This window comes from Suricata suricatta, chromosome 3 (genome assembly GCF_006229205.1).
Source record: "Suricata suricatta isolate VVHF042 chromosome 3, meerkat_22Aug2017_6uvM2_HiC, whole genome shotgun sequence".
Classification (NCBI taxonomy): Eukaryota; Metazoa; Chordata; class Mammalia; order Carnivora; family Herpestidae; genus Suricata; species Suricata suricatta.
This window is the reverse complement of record NC_043702.1, coordinates 4948704-4959643: the sequence shown is the minus strand read 5'-3', so window position 1 is coordinate 4959643 and position 10940 is coordinate 4948704. Positions and strand designations below refer to the sequence as shown.

The 10940-nt window shown below is 57.0% G+C and overlaps 1 protein-coding gene across 1 annotated transcript in view; it reads left to right on the top strand.

The window, feature by feature from the left end:
- The window catches only part of SH3BP4 (SH3 domain binding protein 4), a 41150-nt gene extending 34142 nt beyond the window's left edge, over positions 1-7008 (top strand). Inside the window, exons 4-5 of the mRNA XM_029933560.1 lie at positions 4180-4368; positions 5102-7008. Coding sequence (XP_029789420.1) covers positions 4180-4368; positions 5102-5326 — 414 coding nt within the window. The 3' untranslated portion in view covers positions 5327-7008. The remainder of the gene's footprint in view (positions 1-4179; positions 4369-5101) is intronic.
- The last annotated feature ends 3932 nt before the right edge of the window (positions 7009-10940 follow it).

Below are 10940 nucleotides of genomic sequence, written 5' to 3'. Positions count from 1 at the left end.
GGCCCAGGACACTGAGCGGGGGCCGCTCCCAAGCTCGGGCAGCCATCCATCAGTGACGTGGTAGTGAGTGTCACTGGGGAGGGGGAGCGGCAGGTGCTGTTACCATGGTGACTGACCGCAGCGTGCATCCCCTCCTCACTGTCCTCTCCCTGGGTTCCAGGTGGATATTCTCGCTCTCCGCGTGGGCCTCAGCCTGTTCCTGCCGTTGGCATGGTGGAGTTTCTACCGCTGCTTCTGGTCCCCTTTGTGCAAATGCGTGTCTGTGTGTATTTGTACCAGGAACTGATGACCCTGAAGGAGAGGGCTGGGCCCGGATCGTGGCCCTCGGTGGGTCCGGGGCCCAGTGTGTGCGTGGAGGGTGGCACACGGAGCCCCGAGGGTCTTGTCCAACAACATACTTCCGATAAGAGAGATTATCCGTCATGTCCTGGGATCCCTCGTAGACAAGATGCAGAGTCTGTCCTCGTGGCCGGGAGGGAAGGGCCATCAGGGACGGGGGCAGGCCTCCCTGGAGGGGCCGAGGCCAGCGCTCAGAGCTGGTGCCGGAGCCCCCAGCGTGGCCAGGGTCACTGGTGGCTGTGGCCTCAGTCACTTGAGTCCGCATGGGGGCTCTTGGGGAAGTTTCTCTGAGAAAGAGAAATGTACCCTGGGATACAGATCAAGGGCGAAGCAGCTGTTTCCAGGAGTGGGGTGGGGGTGGGGGGAGGAATAAACCCCAAGAGTCTTGCACACTGGTGGGAATAAGGGGCAAATTGTGCGGGGTGGGGGTGCTGTGGGGGGGCTAGACGGGACGCCATGCAGCGATTCTCTGCGAATCAGGAAAAAGCTTCCTTTCTCCCCAGCACAAGGCCGTTAGCAGAGTCCTGTGCACTGAGCGGGCGCCTGGGCTCCGCGCCCCCAAGGCAGGAGGCTCTGCTGCCCTCCTGGTGTTTGTATGTCTCGGGAACAGAAGCAGGCGTGGGAGCCACACTCAGCGGAACCAAAATTATCCTTCAGCGTCTGTTCGTAAGAGAACCTTGTGAAGCGGCGCTTGGCAGACGGGCTGGTGGGCCGCTGCCTTTGTGAGGGCCGTGGCGCTGGGCCGAGCCCTGCCCGTCGGTTCCCACACGGCTCTGCTGCTTCCGCCGCACGCCGCAGACTCGGTGGTGTGGCAGAGAGCGCGTGGCCCGCACACCCACCCAGCTTCCCCGCGTGGCCCTTGGTCGCGCAGGGTTGGCCACCTGGCTGGGGTCCGGGTTCACTCTGGGATTGCAGTTGGAATCAGCATCGTTTTGAATGGGGTTTTCTGGGATTACCTGTGTGTGTGTGTGTGAGTGTGCGAGTGCATGTGCGCATGTGTGTGCATATGCATGAAAATTGAGGAGGAAGCTACAGGGAAAGGTCCTAGAGCTAAAGTCTCCTATCGTGAACCCCTGAACTGCCCAGACCTGGGGGCACCCAAAACATGCCCTTAAAGAAGGTAGAATCTGCCCCGTGGCGGTGGTGTGGCAGCTTTGTGACGATTGACACCAGTGCCGGCATGATCAGAGTTGTGTCACCAGAGCTGAAGTTAGTAAACCAAGGTGCCTCCTTCCCTGTGCTCTCCACGCTCCGCGTGATGGAGCCCGGTCCTCACCCAGTGCCCCTGGGGACAGAGGCGTGACTGACACGTTCTGTAATGAGGCCACCTCCAGAGCTGGGCGGCTATGCGCACAGACACACGCTTGCTTTGTGTGAGCAGAACTGAGTGGGGACACCGAGGGACTGACCGTCCCGCTCTGTGAATAGACCGTTTTCTGAAATATATAAAGAGCTGAAATGAAGCGTAATCCAGACCCGTGTCTTACCTGGTCCGATTCCTGATGCTGAGTAGTAAGCGGCCGCAGAACCGAGGAACCATTCACTGGCCTGAGCGCCAGGCATCCTGGCCCCGCCTCCACCTCTGCCACCCTGAGCAGCAGGACCTGGACAGGCCGCCTGGTGCCTCCGGGTGTCTGGATCGGAGCAGAGGACAGGCGGGCAGGTCTGGCTTGATGCCCGCTCCGTGCGGGGGCCTCTCCATCCCTCTCGGCTTCATCTGCAAAACGGGGTGAACTTGGCACCAGCTTTGGGGGGCCCTGAGGAGCGGATGAGCCCCCGCCCGGCTCACATATGCAGTAGTAGCGGCTTATTGGGAAACAAAACAAACCAGGAAAGGACCCCGGGACCCTCAGACTGTCTTCTGGCTGACTGTAGTTACAGCCACTGGCCAGCCTTGGGACCCAGGGCAGCACCAGATTGGTCCCTCACCCCTGTTTGCAGAGCTTGGGGCGCCGGCAAGGCTCAGTCTGTTGACCGTCCAACTCTTGGCTTTGGCTCATGTCATGATCTCGAGGTTCGTGATTCCAGCCCGGTTTCAGTGCAGAGCCTTCTTATGATTCTCTCTCCTTCTCTGCTCCTCCACTGCTCACATGCTGTTTCTCTCTCTCTCAAAATAAATAAACAAACTTAAAAAAAAAATTGCAATGCTTGACCTGGGGTATCCAGCTAATGCATTCAGGAAATTGCCCAAAAAAGTCACTGATCCCCCACATTGTTAAGCTCCCCCAACACGAACGTGAAATGTAGACAAGAGTCCTCGGTCTAGACTAAGTGTGCCCTTTATTTGTATTTTATTTTATTATTTATCTGTTTATTTATTCATTCCTTGGCCTGAGCATCAGGAAACCTAGCCCTGTTATTTACTCTTTATTTATTTTGGAGAGAAAAACAGAGCATGATTGGGGGAGAAGGGGAGAGAGAGAGACACAGAATCTGAAGCAGGTTCCAGGCTCCAAGCTGTCAGCACAGAGCCCGACGTGAGACTCGAACTCACGAACCGAGAGGTCACGATCTGAGCCGAAGTCAGATGCCCAAACGACCGAGCCCCCCAGGCGCCCTGAGCCGTGCCTTTTAAAGTCAGCGAACCGGCAGACCATAGCCGCCCGCATCCACGGTCACCTGTCATTGTCGCAGAATACCGGGCAGAGCTCTCCAACAATCACGTGTTGGGTTCAGGCCGGAAGCCCCTGACCCCGCTTTCCCCACTGCCAGGGTGCGGTCCGACACGGTGCCGGGCGGCGAGGGCCGCAAGCGTTCTGCACGTCCCGTGTGCAGACCCTGGGCCTGCTGGTTTGCGCTGATGTGACTCTGTTTCTTTGAGGCCCCAGCCCGGTCACACCGGACACACTGGCCTGTTGAGCCCTGTCGGAAGCTGGCCTGATCCACGTGGCCGCCTGCTGGTCCGGGGCCTGGCGGGGACGTGGGCCCGGCTCTGTCGAGTTGCCTCCTTCCTGCCCGGGGTGGAGGCCGTCCCTCTCCGTCCTGAGTCCCTCCAGAGCCGGTGGCTCCTGACCTGAAGACACACGAGAAAGTTCTTGCAGCTTTGGCAAGGGAGCGGTTGTGTCGATGCCAGAACCTGTTCCGACGTGCTCCCCAGGCTCAGCCTCAGCCTCCCGGGTCTCCTTTTCCTCCACGAGAGGCCGTCACTTTGCCCCCAAAACGCGAGAGCCCGGATGTCAGGGTGAGCTGCAGGCCCGTCCGAGCCCTCTGCCCGCAGCACCTTTGTCCGCCCAGCTCGAGGCCGGGTCCCCGAGGCCCGGGGCACGTGGTCGGTCTCCCCGCAGCGTCGCCCTCTCGCTGAGCATCAGCACCCCGGGGCCGCCGAGACAAAGTGCCGCAAACTGGGTGGCCCGGAACCGTGGAAGCTTGTGCTCCCCCAGTGCTGGAGGCGTCCGCGGGCCTGGGTCCTCCTGGGGCTCCGCAGGAGGGTCTGGCTCCCGGTCGCTCTGACAGTAATCCTCGGCGCTCCCCTGCCTGTGGCTGCCTCACCCCGCCTCTGCCTCTGCCCCTAGAGCACAGATGCCTTCCGTCCGCCTCCTCACGGAGACGGAGAGGCTGCCCTAGTCTACCGTGACGCGGTCTTCACTAACGACATCTGCCAAGATGCAGTTTCTAAATGCAGTCGTGCTGAGGTCCCGGCGGACATGACTGTGGTGGCGGAGCACCGGCAAACCCAGTGCGCCCCGCAAGCCCTGAGCCCCTCAGCCACGCCCGAGGCCAGGGGACACTGTAGGGGCTCGGGACCTTCTCGGCCAAGAGCCCGTCGCGTCCGCCTGGAGCCCCGCCCGAACCCGGAGCCCGCCCTCTGACCCCCCTTGTGCCCTGCTCCTCTGCCCTCAGGCCTTACTGAAGATGGACTGCCAGGGCCTGGTGGTCAGACTCATCCAGGACTTTGTGCTCCTCACCACGGCGGTCGAGGTGGCGCAGCGCTGGCGGGAGCTGGCCGAGAAGCTCGCCAAGGTGTCCAAGCAGCAGATGGACGCGTACGAGTCCCCCCACCGGGACCGGAACGGGGCCGTGGACAGCGAGGTGAGCGCGGCGGTGAGACCGACCCAGCGTGTGGCTGGCCCTGGGCGGGCTCTCGCTGAGGGAGGCGGGTGGCACCCTCCCCGGGATGGGTGGTTGTGTCGCCGGCAGGGCCGCTGGCCGGGAGCTGGGAGGTCGGAGCAGCACCGGCTCAGGTGCCCGCCCTGCCGATCCTGGTCTCCCGTGTGCTTCCCTCGGGCGGAGGAGGGTGTGGACGGAGCCCTTTGTGGCCACATCCGGGGGTCTCCGTCCGGGGCTGTCGTGTGACCTCGGCCACAGCTGGTGGGGTTCCTGCTCAGAGGGCCTCTGTATCCTCACTTGTTTTCGGAGCTGGCGTTTAGCTTCCGGAAACGTGGCCCAGGCCTGGGAGACCCAGGAAGGAGGAAGTCCTGGAGAGTAAGGTGTCCTTTATTGACGCAGTGAGCTCTGAAAGAAACGGCCCGCGTAGACAGTGCCGCAGGGACTGTCAGGGGGAGCCCTTCCTGTCGGCTCAGACACCGTTTGCCACGTCCCTGTTCTCTCCCGAGACACGCGGACCCCTCGGTGCGCCAGCCCCGGGCAGGGTCCGTCCACCTGCTTCTCGGGGCTGCTCGCTCTCCAAAGAGAGGCATAACTCATGAGCGAAGGAGCCGTAGGTCACGGGACCAAGCGACGGGATCCAATCTCTTACCGGCCCCTCATCTTTCCTACCCCCTCCCCCCTTTCCTTTTGGATGACTCCGCCCCCCTCCCCCCAGGCCATGTGGAAACCCGCCTACGACTTTTTACTGACGTGGAGCCACCAGATCGGCGACAGCTACCGGGACGTCATCCAGGAGCTGCACACAGGCCTGGACAAGATGAAAAACCCCATCACCAAGCGCTGGAAACACCTCACGGGGACTCTGATCCTGGTGAACTCCCTGGACATCTTGAGGGCGGCCGCCTTCAGCCCTGTGGACCATGACGACTTTGTCATTTGAGCGCGCTCCCTCTCACCCACTGCTGCTCTGGGGCACCCCCCCATCTGCCCCAGATGCCCGCGGGGAGGCAGGAGGGGCCAGCCGCTCCGACACATCCGGGGTCCCCCTCGGCTGGACCCGCACCCACGGACCAAGCACACACAGCGCTCCACCTCCCTCCTCCCTCGCGGGGGACAGGGAAAGGGGGTGCTGAAGGGAATTTCTACTACAGGTCGTCACCAATCAAAATAGCTTTCTATTTGTTAGGTATACATTTAAATTTAAAATCACTTTTTTTTAAAGTATGGGGGAGGCCTATGAGAAAGGTGGCATCTGATTTTTTTAACGGACCATAAAGGTCCAAACACAAACAAAAACACCTTCCTAGGGGCGGATGCTGTTGAGGTTTTGATGTTCTATAAAGACCTTTTTAAATTATGTCATAGATGTATATATGTATTTAAAGGTGGTTCCCAGCCTCACTTTGCATTTCAGCCCTTAGCACGGGGACGCGCTTGGACCTCTTCTGCTCTGTGTTTGTAAAAAGGATCAATCGAATAGGAAATGTGGTTTTCCAGGACATGAGTCCAGCTCTTGCCCATCCTTTCTGGGAATGCCCTCGGTCCTGCCATGCCCTTGAGCTTCCGTTCTCTTCTGTCCCTTTGCTCCGTGTTATGGCAAACGGCCAGCAACGGCACATGTGACCCTTCCGTGAGCTTTAGCGGGCAGAGTGAAATCCTGCACATGCCAGCAGGTTCCCTGAGATGAGACCTCTGTGGCCCCCAAGCGGCCGGTCACCCAAGAGAACAGTGCCGTGTGCAATGCAGTGTCCCCACATCTCTCAGATGCCACAGCCCTCGGGCCACGAAGCAGAGGTCACCGCGAGGGACGCCCACGCCCTGCTGCCCCTGGCCAGCTCCGCTCCATGTGGAACTAGCCCCCTCCCTTCCCGGGTCACCCATGTCGCCTAGGAAACAACAGCATAAGGGACACCTTTTTTTTTTGTACAATATAAAGATGGTCTGAGCAGGACTGCAGGTGTTCTGAACATGAAAATGCATCCCGCCTAAAACCAGGGACTTGGCGGAGTGGTGCCCTCACAACCTTTATGGTTGTGGGTCAGTGGGACGTGGGCGACGGGGCAGTGTCAGGTCCCATGACCCCACGGTGCTTTCGGCAGCTCGGCAGGGAGGAGGGGGCAGGACCAAAGAATTAGAATTATCTGGTGAATCAAGAGAATCGATTCCTGGCAATGTGCCTGCACACGCACTGGGTGGTTTGGGCTTCCTGGACCCCACTCTCTAAATCTGCTGTTTTGAAACACATTAGTGTAATCAGCGTCCGATCCTAATTAGGCTGAAACATTCTTCTATGCCTATGGACTCAGATACGGAAGACCAACTGGCTAGGAAGAAAAAGAAAAACAACACCTAGAAAAACACTACGTTTCTTTCTGCTGCAAGAACAGGGACCTGCAATTCCCCGATCATCACACAAAATAACCTTAAATTCTGCCTCTCCTTTCCACCCTCATCCTGCCCAGAGATGTCTCTCACCTTCTCCCCAAAGAAGAAACAAAACCACTTGCACCTTAAACCATCGATATTTTTCCTCAGGGGCTTTAAATAGTTTCCTATGCAACCTGTCTTGTAGCACAATTAAATTCGACAAAAGTTGCAGTAAATTTTATTTGGATATTTTAACCTGTTAATTGTGCGTGTGTTTTTCTGTACCCAGTTAAACTTTACTTTTTTTTTTTTCACTGTTTATTCATTTTTGAGAGGGAGAGAGAGAGAGAGAGAGCAGGGGAGGAGGAGCAGAGAGAGAGGGAGACACAGAATTGGAAGCAGCTCCAGGCTCTGAGCTGTCAGCACAGAGCCTGATGGGGGCTTGAACTCAGGAACCGAGAGATGGTGACCTGAGCCGAAGTCGGACGCTTAACCGACTGAGCCACCCAGGCGCCCCTATCCAAGCAAATTTTAACACACAATAAAACCTAGTGTTTTATCTGTGCGGAGAATAATGGCTCCCCCCTAAAGATGACAGTGTGACAGCTGGCCTAGCAGATGACTTTTACATTTTTACTGAATGCTCTCTAGGCCGCTCCAAGAAGCTCAGGTAAAGCCTCCTGTTCTTTATTGATGTTAATTTCAATGCTTGTAATAATAGTAATTTGCATGTGAAGTTAGTGTGTTTGCAGGCGTTTTTGAGGACCAAATATTCAGGGATACGATTTGGTTGAAAAATACTTTGAATTCCCAAGAAGACCATCTTATCCATAATAAATTCCCACCTCGGTCCCCACTTGGCCGCCACGCGGCCATGTCACATGGAGCACATGTCACATTGCTTGTGGTCCCCGAGCCCCTCCTCCTGTGTCAGCTCCTGCAGCCCCCTCGCCCAGACGTGGTCCCGGGACCTTCCCCACCAGGGGTCACCAGACCCCAGCGCCCTGCGGTCTCTCCACCAGTGCTGCCGTCATGGCCGGACTACAACTTTGCCTTCTCTCCTTCTCTCCTTACTACTGCCTACTCAGCACCCCCCCATCTGGTCCACCGGCCCACTGTCCCCTCCCACCTCCCGCCATGAGGGCTCACCCTCACCCCTGGCTGTGCCTCCCACACTCCATCCCACGCTGAGCACCCTCGACCACCCCCTCCACTCAACTCCCTGCCTTTGAGCTGTTCCCTCAAAGCGGAACATCGCTCCTCCCTTCAAGGACCCATACTGAGCTTCTTGAGGGCATCCAGTATCTAAACTGGCCCCTGAATCCCCAGGGCCTGGTGCCCCACACGTACGCGGGAGGGACCAGACCGCACCTCTGCAGTAGAAACGCATCCGGAACACAGATCACTTGGCTGTCGGAGGGACAGAGTGGTCTTCATACCGGGTTTACGACCAGCGTGGACGTGCGTGGCCAGCAGTGAGGACACCAGACCCAGCGTTCAGAGGGGGAGACCTGGCAGGGCTGGAATTCAAGTGCACCCCAACGCAATCTGCTTTCCTAACAGTTCATTTCTGGGCACGAGGGAAGCGCTGTCAGTTGGGTCCTGTGATTTATGCTGTAATACAGTTTGGTCTTATGTAAAATAGATTGAAATGGCATCATCTGAAACCGCCAGGTAACCGGAATTTAGGGGGAAAATTGTGCGACCGAATGCCCAGCCTTTGCTTCGCACCTGTGGTCTGTTTAATCTTCCTGGTGACCTTGGTTTCAAAGATGAGGAGATTGGCTGGGGGCGGGGAGGGGACCGGAGGTGGGCGGCAAACAGGCCCAGTGGGCGCAGCGCCCAGTGAGAGCTCTGCGCACCCCCCACCTGTGCCCTCCAGCCGCATCGGAGGCAGACAGAAACCCCACGGCTCATGGCCATTGCCTGGGAAGCAGGGCCCGGGACGCGGGGTCCCCATTGACAGCTGCATTCTGGGAAGGGGGCTGGGAGGCCAGCAGATTGTCCTTCTGTCCCCCTCAGGCCTCTGCCGGAACGTGTGTGTGCAGTAGTGAAACCTCACTATGTTGTGTTCATTTCCCTAAAGCCTTCAGTATTTAACATATTTGCACTTAGCCAAGATTTTTCTCTTTTAACAAATACTGGCTCTATCGAGGTACACTTGAACATATAAGCAAAAGTCTTCAGAGGCACCTGGGTGGCTCAGTTGGCTAAGCATCCGACTCTTGATGTCAGCTCAAGTTCATGAGATCGAGCTTCGTGATGGGCTGTGGGCCCTGCTTGGGATTCTTTCTGCCCCTTCCCCCTACCTCACCCCACCTCACCCCGTGCTCAAAATAAATTTAAAAATATAATTTTTAAAAATCTTCCTCTCTTTTTTTTAAGTCTGTTTATTTTGAGAGAGAGAGAGAGGGAAAGAGAGAGAGCGAATGCGCATGTACAGGAGAGGGGCAGAGAGAGAGGGAGAGAGAATCCCAAGCAGGTTCCGCAGTGACAGCACAGAGCCCAACATGGGGCTCGATTCCATGACCTGTGAGATCATGGCCTGAACCAAAACCAAGATTCGGACGCTTAACCAGCTGAGCCACCCAGGCGCCCCGAGGTTAGCCCAAATAGTATTATTAAAGCTTTGCTTCTCTGAGCCAGTGTTCTACCTAATGGGAGAGAAGGGAGTCTTGAAGAAACGGACGGCTTGTGTCTGTGACTTTCTAAATATCCAAAGTCGTGTTTGTGAATTTTCCATGTCAATTGGTTTGCTTTTCAGAAAAATATGTGCATGCTCGTGTCCTATGTTTGTAGCACACGTTCTTGATAATCTTCACTTCAGGCGTCAGCAAAGACCATGGAGGCGGAGTGTGAGTGCAGTGTGAGCCGCGGTGAGATGCGGGCAGCTTGGGCTGCCCCCCTGCTGTGTGTCGCCTCCCTGGAGGCCTGAGGGAGAGGACAGCCAGCTCCCGGCTTTCCAGGACTCTGTATTCCGGTAAGGAAGATCCAGACCTTTGAAACTGCAGGGAGACTGACACGTTCTCGTCAGAAGGGACCAAGAAAGAATGTGAGAGGCTATGGTGCTTTTCTCCCAACCTCCTGGTCACTAAGGCTTCTGATTCAGTCCCTTCTCTCGGGGGCTCCCCCTCTAGTCCTGACCACCAGCACCTGTCCCCCATTCCTGCAACTCCAGGCTTGCCCCCAAGTCCTCCTCACATACAGATTCTTGCCCCTACCCGCTTACCCCCCAACCTCCGCGGCCCCCTGTGTTCAAAGCAGATGACCAGACAGTTCTCCAGCGCCCGCCCACAGGTCGCTGCTGACCCTGATGAAGCTTCCCACACATCCAACAAACTAGAGAAGTAAGGACAGTGCAGTCCATCCAGCCAAATGTATGTCAACCTAGTAATTACTCCTGATCCTGGGGTTAAGCCCTTCTTTCCTTTTTGGTGTTAAAATGTCCTTTATGTTGGTGACTGATAATGATAGTAAACCATAGGCATTGTGGTTTCGATGCCTTCTCTTGGCAACGTAAAATGTTGAGCGGTGACAGACCGCCGTGTGTTTGTTTCAAGCCTTGAATCTTTGGAGAAATAAGGGAGAAACGACATGAAACTCGATTTCTGTGGCTCCCGGTGGCTGTTTCTCCTTAGACCGTCCCCGTCACTGTGGCGATGGCTTCATCACGCGTTCCGGGTCTCGGAGAGCACGGTGGCAATGTTTGGAACCCAGAGCATGCACACACAGCTTCCCTTGCAGCTAGACGCGGGCGTGTGGCCAGCTTCCGCTACCGGATCTCTGAGCCACAGACCAGCAACTTGCAGAGGGAGGTGAGGGGGAGTGGGAGCACGGGTCCGGGGCACCCTCCTGGCTCAGTCCTGGCGGCGGCAGGTGTCCGTGGTTGGTGTGCCCCAGGCAGGGACACACCCCTCCTCAGGCCACTTCTGGACACCAGCATTGAGCGTCCATCCTCTCCCCGCCCTCTGCTGAATGACCCAGTTAGCTTTTATTAATACCCTTTCCGGAACAGTCAGCCAGTTCCAGCTTCTGTTGCTTGCAAATAAGCAGGTAGGCTTCCGACTCGTTTTATTCCTTCAAGATTCTGCCCTGATAATCAGCCTCCCCCGGGAAGTCCTCTTAGATGCACCAAGGAAAACCCTCCCCGTTTTCCTAAGCCCTCCACCTTTACCACGAGTAGAATC